At 44.7% G+C, this 13,921-nt stretch overlaps 1 protein-coding gene across 6 annotated transcripts in view; it reads right to left on the reverse strand.

Annotated features, from left to right (window-relative positions):
- The window catches only part of LOC102767867 (myomegalin), a 135,927-nt gene that overhangs the window by 91,907 nt on the left and 30,099 nt on the right, over nucleotides 1-13,921 (reverse strand). For 3 of the 6 annotated variants that reach the window (XM_015563486.1, XM_015563484.1, XM_015563489.1), the window contains exon 4: nucleotides 9,874-9,984. The exons of 1 other annotated variant lie outside the window; for it this stretch is intronic. In XM_015563486.1, the coding sequence (XP_015418972.1) occupies nucleotides 9,874-9,984 (111 nt within the window). Of the gene's footprint in view, nucleotides 1-9,873; nucleotides 10,394-13,921 lie in introns of those variants that run through there. 2 more of the 6 variants (XM_015563487.1, XM_015563488.1) reach the window with 2 other exon arrangements.

The raw sequence follows: 13,921 nt of genomic DNA on the forward strand, positions 1-13,921 counted from the left end.
CCTATTGCACAATTAAAAATGAGGTCAATGCCACCTTTTACTGCAGATAGATCAGTGAGATAATGCCACCCCTTCCGGTCACAGTCTTGGTGAAAGCCACTATGAAAATAGATATGGGTTCACTAGAACTCTTTCTTTTCTCTTTGGTCAGGCCTTAATACAATGTAGAGTTAGTCACTAAAAAGCATCATTTGCATTTGAAAGAGGGACTAACTTTTAATTCTAAAGGATGTGCCAAGGCCTTGATTAACTCAAGAATCAGGCCATGTAGCTGCTGGGGCTGCTGATGGCAAACCTGGCCCTATGAAAAAAATGAGGACAAGACACCAACTTCACAGGGCTATTTTGGGCTTGAGATTAAATATGTATAAAATGCAAAGGCATAGAGCCTGGCCTGCAGCTAACACTAAATGGATTTCCTTCTCCAAGAGGGTTTAAATGGGAAGCATTTAGCATTTATGTGTGAAATTGAGGGGAAAGAGACAGGATATGGGACAAAGAAGGACAGAAAGGGCCTAAAAATGCGGGAGAACAGTGATACAAGAAGGTGGGACAGGATTAACACTAAATGGATTTCCTTCTCCAAGGGGGTTTAAATGGGAAGCATGTAGCATTTATGTGTGAAATTGAGGGGAAAGGATATGGACCAAAGAAGGACAGAAAGGGCCTAAAAATGGGGGAGAACAGTGATACAAGAAGGTGGGACAGGATCTGGCTCTAGAAACTCCTGGAGAGCAGTAACTTAGAAAGGATAGAGGAGTTTTCCTCCTGATCAGTTCTTTTCTTACATCTTATGTCAAGACTCTGAGGCACAGGGGACACACTCTCACACGCCTTGAAGAAGTAGGGAAACAGGAGAGAAAAGAGAAGGGAGAGCCATTTAGAAATCACACACCGTCACTTGCTCCCTTGCTGGATGGTTCCTCCTGTGTGTGCCTAATGCAGCGGTTTTCAACCTGTGGGTTGCGACCCCTTTGGCGGTCTAACGACCCTTTCACAGGGGTCGCCTAAGACCAGCCTGCATATCAGATATTTGCATTATGATTCATAACAGTAGCAACATTACAGTTATGAAGTAGCAACGAAAATAATTTTATGGTTGGGTCACAACATGAGGAACTGTATTTAAAGGGCCAGAAGGTTGAGAACCACTGAACTCTAAGAATCCTCTGTGGCCTCACAATCCCATCACCGAGAAGGGGTCGGAGAGAAAGCAGACTCAGAAGAGCAAGTGCTCCCCATCTGTAAAGGATCCGCTCACCTGAGCCCCAGAGGTCCACCATCTTCATCTGATTTCTGTACCTGGAAGACCCCAGGATCCTGCTCTGGACTCAGAGTTCCTGACTTGGGAGCAGAGTGACGACAGCACGCCTTGTGTCATCAGTTGAGTGGCACCAGGTGGGCAGGACCAGATGTATGTTTAGTACAGAGCATCGACTCAGTTTGCCTGGCTCTAATGGAGAACTCTGAGAGGGCCTCAGAGGAAACTTGGAAACCTACCCAGAACAAGTGACCCGGAAGGACTTCTTACTTCTGGTACTCAGCCAGGGCCCAGACTCTTCATTTGCAGCTCCAGGTCATGGCCTCCAGGCTGGCCAAGCTCCCTCCACTTACCAGGGGCCCCAGAGCAGGCTTCTTTCTCAAACCCCCATGAGGGCTTTCTAAGGCCCTGAGTACATATAGAGGTGGCTTCCTGCCCTTCACGCAGTGGGACCTTGCGTGAGGTTGGGGATGAAAAGCTGGCATTACAAGGCAGGCAGTGCCTCTCATTTACTTCCAACCTCTTCAAGCCAAGTTTCCAAATAACAGGTATGATAACTGCCCGGTGTGGCCCAAAGTCTGTTCTAACACTGCCTGGCAAAAAGCCACCTGGACCATTACTTAGCTCTGCAGGGAACAGCATGTACCAGGTCTTTTGGTGTGTGGGTGGATTAGCTGCTGTTTAACATGATAGGGTGGATTCTTTCCAGTGTGCCCCAGCCCCCACTCCGTGCCTTCTCCACGTATCACAGAGCCTCATCTCACTGTCAAGTTTGTGAATTTGAACTTGCTTAGAGGAGATGGCAAAGGTCAGAGCAGGAAGCAGAGATAAAAAATGTTCACAGTGGCTTTGGAAACATAAATGAAACCCCTACGGAAGGCGTATATAGGCTGAGGAACTACATATGTTCTTTTGGCAGCAGGCACAGGGTACAGAATCTTTATCTATGAATTACCCTAGCCCCTGCTGTGTATATTCCATTTTAGCCCAGTAGCACAAAGCGGAAGAAAGTCTAAATTTTGGCAAGCATGTAAACCCCTTGAAACTTTGCTGAAGACCAAGGAAGTCACTTCGAGTACCCAGACAGGTCACCAGGCCTCCTGGACTCTAGTCCCAACCTGACCTGTGTGACCTTGGGCAAGTGACTTTACTATTTGGGGCCTCAATTTCCTTATCTTTAAAAACAAAGGGCTTATTCATGAGGGAAGGCTGAATGAATGGTGTAGAAGAACACTTTATATTATTTTTGCCTCTTCTCTATCAGTCTAAAATTATTTTTAAGATAAAAATATTTGTTAAAAAGCGAAAGGGCTATATAGATTACCTCCAAGATCGTCTCTAGCTCTAAACTGTGAGTTATTTCTCACCATCATGTGAAGTATCTTTCCAGCTACCCAAATACAGATCAAGAGAATTTTGCCCACTCCTCCTACCACACAGAAGATGTTGATTAGCCCCAGCACAAGCCTGTTTTCTGCTTTCAGCCTATCCTATATTCTAGGCCTGTGGTCGGCAAACTACGGCTCTCGAGCCACATGCGGCTCTTTGGCCCCTTGAGTGTGGCTCTTCCTAAGTCTTAGGAGTACCCTAATTCAGTTAATAACAATGTACCCACCTATATAGTTTAAGTTTAAAAAATTTGGCTCTCAAAAGAAATTTCAATCGTTGTGCTGTTGATATTTGGCTCTGCTGACTAATGAGTTTGCCGACCACTGTCCTAGGCAAAAACTGAATCCTCTAAAAACACATGAAAACACTCCATCCCTATCCACTTTGTTCCTGCAAAGGAGTCAGTTCAACCAGCAGGGGAAAGCTGCTTCTGGCAGTCCATGCCTACAGAATCTCAGTTTTCCCCTAGCAACTGGGCTAATTATAACCCCAGCTACCTGATAACAGCACCCAATTTTCCTGACACTGGCTGGCAGTTTTAAAGCCATCTCAGCTCTGCAGGCAACTCCTGCACAGAGAGGCATCATGAGCTGAGAGACTGGGAGAAGGGAGGCAACTGCCTAAGCTAGGGTGAGAGTATGCAGAAGATGCTGTTCAGAATCACAGAAATTTGAGCTGGGAGGGATGTTGGCATGAATCTGGGTCCTGCCAACTCATTCTACCATAAACAAGCAGAGGCCCAGAAAAAGTGACCTGTCTGAGCCAGGAACCTGACAGTCTTTAAAATAATTAATTTTAGAGAGTAAAGGAGAGAGATAGAAACATCGTTGAAAGAGAAACATCTATTGGTTGCCGCCTGAACACACCCCCTACTGGGGATCGAGCCCACAATAGGGGCATGTGCCCTGACCAGGAATCAAACCATGACCTCCTGGTTCATAGGCCAATGCTCAACCATGGAGGCACCCTGGCTGGGTCTGACAGTCTTCTCGATTCTTTCCCTTCAGTCTTCGCATCCCATCAGCCACCACCAAGTCCTACAGATGTTTTACCTCGTAAATATTTCCCAGATCAGTTCCCTCCCTCTATTCCTATTGCCATGGGCCCCCATTTTGTCTCTTTAAAATGTCTTTAATTTTTTAGCATTTAAAAATAGACTATTTTCTAGATAGTTTTAGGTTCACAGAAAACTGGGCAGAATGTACAGAGAGTTCCCACATACCCCGTCCTCCCCCACAGTCTCCCCCACAACAACATTCCCCACCACAGTGGCTTGAGTGGCAATTGATGAACCTATAATGACACATGATCATCACTCAAAGTCCACAGTGTTGTACATTAGAGCTCACCCTTGGTGTTGTTCATTCTATAGGTCTGGACAAATGTATGACAAATATCTATCATTACAGTATCCTACAGAATAGTTTTGCTGCCCTAAAAGTTTTCTCTGCTCTGCCTATTCATCCCTCCCTCCCCCAACCCCCTGCCAGCTACTGATCTTTTTACTGTCTCCACAGTTTGTTTGGCCTGCCTTTCCTCCTGCTTTCCTGCACTCCCTTCCTGGAGCCCCTCTTCCCCACCCACCAGTAGGATCTGGGGGTTCCCCGCTGTTTAAAGCCCATCAATGGCTCCTTACCATCCTCAGGATAAAGTCTACACTCTTTAAAATGGCACAAAGGATTGTGTCCTGCATACTTCAAAGCCTATTCTATATGCCTACCACTTAAACTTATCAACTCAAAACCACTTTTATTCTCCACATGAATCACGCACTTTCTTGTAGAGACAAGGCTTTTGTTCCTGGCAAAAGTCCTTTCTTTCCACTGCACCATCCATTGACCAACTTTGTACACATCTCGATTTTTGCTTTTTACCACACTCCCTCACTTGTGTTTTACAACTTTGAACCCCCAACTTCTAGCACAGTACTTAGAGTATAGAAGGTATCCAATTGATGTTTATTAATGAATGAATGATAAGTCCCAAAGCTCTCCATGATCTGTACCCTGCTTACCTTCCAGTCTCACCTTCCCACCACCACAATCCTTACCACGTGCGCTAGCCATACTGAAGACCTGGAGTGTGCCGACACACAGTGCTTTTTCAGTGTTCTGTGTGGTTGTATGTGCTGTTTCTTCTGCCTGCAATGCTTCTCCCATTCCTTGCTGTGTTAATCACCTTTAAAGATTCAATTCAAACTTCACACACTTGGCAAGACCTTTCCTGGTGGACTTTATTGTTCTCCTTTGTACTCTAGACCAATTTGTTCATATCTCTATATGGAAGCCCTTATTATATCATTTTATTTGTTAATATCTTTCTCTACCAACATCAAGCACAGTAGCTGGCATATAGCAGATAATCAACAGATGTTTGAATGAATGTATGAATGTGGCAATTTGTGCAAATGTGAGTGAACAAATGGTCAAGGGGATAACACAAATAAGGGAAACGTTTGAGACAGGAATTTAGAATGCCTCCTCTCAACTCTATCATGCTATGTCTATCAGTGTGTAAGCCTGGACGGACATAACTAATACTAAGAAGGGGCTTTGTAATAAGTTCATTCAGAAGTAGAAATTAGGCGGACATCATAGTTAAGGGGATAACTAAATGTGAATCAGAGTAAATCAGGCTCCAGAAGTTCATCATCAGGGCTGAGAGCTCAATTGTCCTTTCGGACGCCATCCTCAGGAAACACAGCTCCAGGCAGGTGTAGGTGAGGAGGGAGGGAACAAGGATAGAATGTGGCAGCCTCTCGATCCCACACGGACCCTCTGTTTTCCTCCACACTCTTATGAAAATCTGTAAGTTCGCTGCAGCACATTCCTGGACACTGTGCCTATCTCTCCCCTGAAACTAAGGAAGCAGGCAGGATCAAGCAAAAAGAGATAGGTCTTCAAAACTTTGTTAAAAGCTGAATTTAGAACCAGACCAAATTATATCAGAAAGTATTAAACCAAGATGATAAAACATTTTGAATTATAATTAATCACAGTCATAATAATTTTATAAAAGCAAAGGACTTTGTACCGTTGCTAAATAAAATATTTTGTTAAAAAAAGAAATTTAGCAAACCCAGCCTTTCTTATTTATTCACTCTCTTTTAAAAACATATTTTTTATTGATTTCAGAGAGGAAGGGAGAGGTTTAGAGAGAGATAGAAACATCAATGATGAGAGAGAATCATTGATTGGCTGCTTCCTGCATGCCCTACACTGGGGATTGAACCCACAACCCAGGCATGTGCCCCAAGCAGGAATCGAATGGTGACCTCCTGGTTCATAGGTTGATACTCAACCACTGAGTCCCACCAGCCAGACTGGTTCATAACTCTTAACTACTATGCCCTGTGACAGCTGAATAGTAGAAATGATGAAAATCTGGTAGGCAAGTAAAACCAGTACTTCGTTTGTCACAATTTTAAAAACCTAGCTGCATAAATATGCTATGCATAAACTTCAAAGTTTGCTCCGGAAAAATATCATTTGATTTCAAAGATGAGAAACGATAGCTCAGAGAAATCAGGCAGTTTAAGGGCCTAAGAACAAAAGAACACAACTCTTCCAACTCCCATCTGAAGGCCAAATCCACTTTAACCTTCTAACATCAATTATGCCAGATTTAAACACTGACTCTACCTGGCCCAGATGACAACCTTCAGCTTCTCCTGATACTTTTGTTATTGGATCTGTCAGATTTTAAATTCCATTCTTAAATCTTTTCTAAAGCACCATAATAATACACTCACGGAAGCTTAACAAGTAGCTATCATGAGGAGAAACACAGTGGATTGGGGGTTTTCCACACAGCAGTGGATTTCACTAAGTCCAGGGCAGAACATATTTCTCGTGGTGGCACACTCAGCTATCATGAGAAGATGCAGTATTAGATAACCAACAACAACAACGAGGAAATCAACAAGTTGCCACCCAGAAATTATTTGCCAGAGCAGCTGCAGTCCAGAAATGCCAACAAGCCACTCTCTGAAGGAGTGGACCATACTCAGCTGTGGGCCGGTCACAGCACTTTCTCGCTTTCCTTCGCCCCAGAATCAGGAGCTAGCAGTACTGCAATGGTTTCTTCTTGGGGAGGCACATTCAAAACTATCTTCCCAAAAAACTGAACCTACAATTACTATTTGCTATCAAGAGGGGGCAGTGGTACCTAATCGGGTAGATATATGCCCATTTTTTTTTCTGTTTTTTAATTATTTACAAAAATTGAAGCTAAAGGATAGTTAAAATAGCCAAAAAGTAACCAGTCTCACAGAACCAAATTTTTAGGTATAATTTAATACTATTTTATTAGTCCATAGTTAGCATGAGTCTTAAGATTATTTCTGAATTTTCTGAACAGCTTGAAAGAGAGAAACCTTTAACTCCTTTATTTACTTGCCTTGAAGCTGACACTTCCAGGTTTTTATATAACTCTCTTAAAACTTCTTACAATTAATTAAAATCCTTATGAATTATATCTATTTTTGTCTCTCCCTTAACAACTACATAAAAAATGACTTGCCACTTGGGAAGACAGGACCCTCTCTCCAGTCCTAAAGTTTCCTGTATTTCCCTCCCCTGCTGCCATCAGGGTAAAAAGCCTGACTGTCCCTCCTAAAGACAGTAATTTTCACTCCTAATACAAATATCTCAACAGAATCTGAAGTAGTGGAAATGTGTAAAATAATTATTATCCACAACAGACTTACAGTACATGTTTCGCAAACATTGGTTTTATTGAAGAGGACCATGCATGCAGCACCCAAATTATTGCAGATTCTGACTCAGTTGGGTGTGATTTAATATTTCTACTCTATTTAAAGAAGTGCCCTTCCAACACTAAAGAAAAACCAAGCGAAGTTGGGTCACCGAACAGGGCTCTGAATTCCCATCTGAATGACCTGACTTAGCGCGTCAATGATAGAATGCATGTCACCCTTGAAGTCTCTTTGCCAACATGGCTGCTATTTAATCCACCTCATCTCGTGGAATCATGATGTGACCAACAAGGATGAACTTAAGACACTGCTGGGGCCCAAGACAGGCCACCCCAAAACATCCCACAATGACATATTGATTACTTTGAACTAAAGTTCCCTGACAAGCAGCTAGTACCAGAAGGGCGTCTTGACCCTCCCCTTGTCTCACTTGTTGCAGAAAATAAATCTCCCAGGTGAAAGGTGAGTTAACTCAGAGCTGAAAAGTCTGCATGACAAATCTTGGAGCCTCTTTTCTAATGATTAACAATGGCTTTATGTATTGTTAGCATTACATAAGAGCATTTGAACGTAAGCCTTTAGTGTTTCCCAAGTCACAGACAAATGGGAGGAGTAGGTGACTGGTGGAATGAACGAAGATTTGGTGAGAAGGGAGATAAGGGGACCCGGTAGTTTGAGATCCCTCCAATCGTGCTGTCCAGTAGCTGCCTGACTTCGCTGTACTTGACATGAGGAGGACACAGAGCCATGCCTGTTTCCTAAATGGGACTAGTCTAGTGGCAACTTTGGTTGAACAAAATGGTTGTCACCTCTGCATGTGACAATGTGCTGTGACCACTCCCTCCCCACCCCCCGTCCTTTAATCTTAATCACGCTTCTCCCGGACAGCTGGGCCGCTGCCCAGCCCACCCGAAGTGTTCACTGGAGACTATCAGAGCAGAGGGTGAGACCAAATGATGCAAGCAATCCGTTGATTCAAGCTAAAGAAAAACAACATCTTTCCCTCAAATGATCTATGAAATTATTCTTCCTTCTGTCTTGCTTTGGGGACAATTAATAGAAAAATGCTCCAGTGAACAAATTCATTCACTACTTCTACCCTGAGGCAAATATTGCCATTTACCCTCCCCCTTCTCTCTATATATCTTTGAGCCAACAACCCTCACTTGGCAATATCCTCCTCGACCCTGGTGGCTCCTTGAGGCACATCACTAGCCATATGAAAGACGAAAGGCGAATCTAGACCAGTTTCAGGAAAATTCAGAGTAAAACATGGAAATCCAGGAAAAACAGAAAATGGGGCTAAATCTCCCCAATGTGGCGGTCCCCATTAGTTGATTTACCAAATAGTCATTTGGGTGTCAGAGACACCAGGAACCCCTCTGACCAAGACCCAATCTGGCAGACTGTGATGCGTCCTAGGGGCACACAGGGATTTTATTGGCACAGTCTCCTGCGTAAACAGCTGGAGATTTAGGGTCTCTGATAAAGTCCCCCGAGACCAGCTCCAGGTCACTCAGGCCCCTTCAGCGCCTGCACAGACACTAAGAGGGCTGTGGAAACCAATGTTGTGGAAACCAGTCAGGACGCTTAATCCTTGCACCCCCACAGCCTGATGTCCTCTAGCAAGGTGCTGTCTCATCTCACCCTCAACTCAGCCAATCCCCACCCTAGTCACTCAGCTGTCTATCAAGACAGCCCTGTGGTTCAGAGAAGCCACCCTTCCCCTCCCCCTCCGCAGGCCTGCTGCTACCTTTTCTTCATGCTCAGCTTACCTATTCCTAAGACTGAAAACGCCCAAGATTCTGTCTTTGTAACTATTCTACATAATGATCTTCAAAACTGAACATGAGCCCAGCTGGTGTGGCTCAGTGGTTGAGCGTCCACCTATGAACTAGGAGGTCAGGGTTCGATTCAGGTCTCCCCAGTTGGTGTGCGGGAGGCAGCCGATCCATGATTCTCTCTCATCATTGATGTTTCTCTCTCTCTCTCTCCCTGTCCCTTTCTCTCTGATATCAATAAAAAAATGTTTTTTAAAAAAACTGAACATGAATTTCTCAAGAAACATCAGTGGCCCCCGCGGCTGCCCTGTTCTCCACGGCATCATTCTCTGCCTCCATGGGGCCAGCCAGCGCTACACGCAGCCTTTCTCTATGGAGTGTGACATCTGGGACTACCAGCTTCAGAGTCACCTCTGGGGGCTGTTTTAAAATGCAAATTTCCCAGCGTCCCCACCAGTGACTAAGTCAGAATCTCGGGGTGAGGTGGGGAATCTACCTTTTAACCAGCTCCCAAGGCGATTGCTCTGCAGGGTTCCACACACACTGTCCTGGTTTGAGAACCTCTGGTTCAATCCAGCTCCCTCTCTCAGGAGGGGAACTGGGCTTGGCCAAGGTCACGCGCGTTAAGGTGAGCAGCCCAGGCCTGGAGCCCACCTCCCTCGCTAGTGCGCACAGCGCGAGCCAGGAAGGGCCTGGAATATCGGGGCGCCCCTGCCCTCACTCACCCGCTTGTAGATGTCCTCCCGGCTGCCCTCATACTTCTGCTGCATGCGCTCCTCCAGGAAGTAGATGCGCAGCTTGAGGCTGAAGTTCTCCTTCTTCAGGTCATTGAGGTGCTGGGACAGAGTGCGATATCCATTAGACATGGTGGGCTACCCATGGGGAGGAGCATGCCCAGGCACCCCTTCACCCCAGGAACGTGGTGCGGCTGCACCGAGGCATGAAGCGAGCGGCCGGGGCGCGGTGGAGGCTACGGTGGCGACATGGCCCTGGTGCCTGGCGCTCGCGGGGCCTCGGGACGCGGGGCTCACTGCTCTGGGTGCTGGAGTGCAGCGCACTTTCCTTTTTTACCTCCGGCAGATATTTGCGGAATCCCTGACAGAGGAACATGCTGTGTGAACTCAGACACACACACACAAGTGGTGTAACCTGACTCCAAGCCAGGACGCCAAGCTGCCACCCTCCCAGCACCTCCCAGGCCCAACTGTGGGCACTTAACAGCTCCTGGGGAAAGAGAGGGGGGTGACCCCGAGGAGCTTCCAGGAAATGGGGAATGGGAGTAATTCAGGGTGATGTTAGGGCTACAAAAAAGAGAAGGAAATGAAGGGTGTTTGTGTGTGGGGGCGGGGGTATTTAAACTCCTGGTGGCTGATTTGCATATGCATGCACACACAGACACACTCACACACACACACACACAACCGATGGAATGTAGCCAGAAGGAAGAAACGAACAAGTGGAATCAAAATGGATATCGCACATAGCTAGTCAAAAGCCCCTTTGGGTCAACTGCAGATCTTAAAGAGCTACTAGCCAGAGAGGTCTCTAATTTCCTTGGATGATCCTAAACCTCTAATCAGTTCCTTCACAGTTTTCTCCCCTGACTTTTCCAGCCCTGAGTTGCTTAAATCAATAGTCTTTATTTCCATGACCCCACCCCCTCCCCATATTATACATCAGAGTCAGCCCAAATGAAAGAGCAACCTTCTCATTCACCGAAATGTTTGCAAACTCTGTTACTGTTTCACAAGCTCACAAAACGGTAGGGTCAATGGCTCCTCCCCACAAGGGATGAGGGAAAGTTTTGAAAGCAGAAAGGTCAAGTTGGAGTGGGAGAAATAAAAACAGGCAGCCTGGAGCCCAGAGATTTCAGCTGGTCCCTGGTTCTAACTCGAGCACCTGCCAAGTGGAGCCAGGCACTCAACACCAGATCCTGCTCCTAGAGCAATTTAAGATCCTTGAATGACAGCTGCAACATTAGCAGGAAGTGCTATTTATACCACATCACACAGGACATTGAAGGTCACTGGGAGACACACATACCAAACACAGGTTCTTGGTTGCGGTAAATACTGAGTTGAAAACAATTAATATTAACATCCAAAGTAAAGAAGACTAAAGAAAGTTATACTTAATTCAAGTACTCGCTTCCCCCCAACCTACCTGTTCTTTATTCTTCTAATAATAACTCTTCATCCCCTGAGTCCCTACCAAGTAGTATGTTGGGCATGAGGGATAGAAAGGTGAGGACAGTCCCAAACCTCAAAGAGTTATATGGATATAGGTGCATGTTTTTCACTATAATCCTCCAAGCTTGCCACACCTTTTACATTTTATACTGCAATCCAGCACACATACGTGCATGAAGTGAAAGCTTCACAAAGTAATGTTACCACCACTGCGTGCGATGCACACTGATGGTATCTGTTCTATTTCTCTTTCTGGGAGTGACCCACTGAACTGATGCATTTACACACCGACGTTTCCACCTGAAGTTTGGAATACGCTGGTCTATGAGAACCCAGAAGACAAAGTGGTTAATTCTTACTGGGATGATGGCAGAAAACTTCAGAGTTGCACTTGCCCTTCGCTTTGAAAGATAGAAAAAGTTTGGGTGGATAAAGAGGCCCCGGGAGGGCAGAATTAGAACTGAGCATTCTCTCGAATCAATTTGGATTATAAGTAGTCAACATATTTGATTTACCATAGACTGTTGGCAACTTAAGAGAAAATATTCCTTTTTTAAAAAAATGTAAACATTTAAAATCCATGTAGTTATTTTTGTTATATCCATGCTCTTAGAATAAATGAATAAAGTTCAGGAAGAGAAACGTATAAATTAAAACTCAAGAAGATCCATTTCTGGTCCCAGCTCTGTTACTAAATGGTTGTATGACCTCAGAAGTGTGCTTCTCCAGAGGCCTACCTGTCCTCATTTATAAAATGAAGTGGTTGGAAACTAGGTGGTTTTTAAGGCACCTTCTCGGTCTATGCTCCAAAAGGAATATCCTAGTTCTTATCACCTCCATTTGGCACATAGGGAACCAGGATACCAGATTTGATTAGTGTTTGATAATGTTTGCTATGTCTACTTAGAATCTTGTTTCAAGTGAGATAATTTAATGGAAGCTTTGTGAAAAGTAACATTGCATAAGAATGCAGGGTATTCTTATCTAATTTAGATATTTTTTTCTGCACATTAATGCCTATTTCCTCTTATGCCCTGTGGTCCCTTGTTCTTCCATCTGCCTCCTTTTCTGGTTTTTGCTGCTTCTTAAAGTGAGTGCTTAAATGATGCTTAGTCCTTAGCCTTCTGCTTTTTTTTCTCCTCATACTTTCTCCCTTTGAGATTTTATCCACTTTTAGGGCTAACACTTCTGCCTCCTAAACAACTCCCAAATCTCCAACCAAGTTCTTACCTAAGACCTAGCCCTACACATCATACTCTTTGCTAGATAGCTCAAGTGAATGTCCCATCCGTACAACCAACCTCATAGCAAAAACATCTGTAGCAGTCTCTTATCATGCCTGCCAGAATTCACTTTGGTCATCTGCTCTGTATTACAGATAAAACGATGTTTTCAAAATTCAGATCTTATCCTGTCATTCTCTTACTTAAAACCCTTATCAGGTGTCTCATCCCTCATAGAATGAAAGGAAAACCCTACCATCACCTTTCCTCAAGACACCCTGTCTCTGAATATATATATGTGTGTGTGTGTGTGTGTGTATCTCAGAGATGAAGGGAGAGGGAGAGAGATAGAAACATCAATGATGAGAGAGAATCCCACACCGGGGATCCAGTCCACAACCTGGGCATATGCTCTGACTGGGAACCGAACTGTGACCTCCTGGTTAATTGGTCAATGCTCAACCACTGAGCCACATCGGCTGTACACTACCACTTTTTTCAGGTCCTAATTCAAATCCCATGCAAACAAAGTGTCCCTGCTTCCCCAGCCTGGAAAGGTTTCATCATCTTTTGAGTTCCTAAAGCAAATATTTGCCTTTGGCAAGTGCTCACATGCTGCTTCGTGATATTGTTTTTCTGTTGTCTTGAAGGATTGTTTACACCCTTTAGAGCTACTTGACTTGTGTGTTTCTGTTTCTCCAACTAGTCTGTAAGCTTCCCAGGCATTTACATGTCTTTCCACATTTACTTCACTCCCACTAAACCGAGACAGCCTCTCCAGTAACATTCACCCCACTGTACACCTGCTAATGAAACAGGAATTTTAGGGGTAAGATAGGACAGGCTTAGGAAATTTCAGAAATTTTGGAAGTGAAGGGGACCATGGAGGAAGCACAGGGTTGCAGGCAGCAGAAGGTATTTCCATAGAATAGGGAAGCTGAAAAGCTGCAACAGGTATATTTCCACAGACTGAGGGAGCTGGGAGCAGCAAAAGGTCTATACTTACAAAATAAAGAGAAGGAAGCCCTTCATCCAGAAGGAGAAGAAAGTCCAGAGGGAATAGGAAAACACTAAGGAAGGTGGGGGGGAGAACTTCACATGTTCCATGTGAGGTTTGACCTTTGAGCCTAGGTGTTACTATAGTAACCAGTCTAAGAGAATAGTGACCAATCAGAAGGGATATCAAGGCACCAGGATCTGCAGCCTTTATAAGCCATAGGGAAAAAGAACTCAGTGGGACCCTTCTCCCCTTCCCACGTGGGAGTCTGTACTTATTCTTCAATCAATCTCCATCTTTGCTATACCACTTTCTGTCCGTGGATTCATTCTTTGATTCCAGCAGACAAAAAATCTAGGTTCCA

The sequence above is a fragment of the Myotis davidii genome, unplaced genomic scaffold (assembly GCF_000327345.1).
Source record: "Myotis davidii unplaced genomic scaffold, ASM32734v1 scaffold217, whole genome shotgun sequence".
In the NCBI taxonomy this organism is placed as follows: Eukaryota; Metazoa; Chordata; class Mammalia; order Chiroptera; family Vespertilionidae; genus Myotis; species Myotis davidii.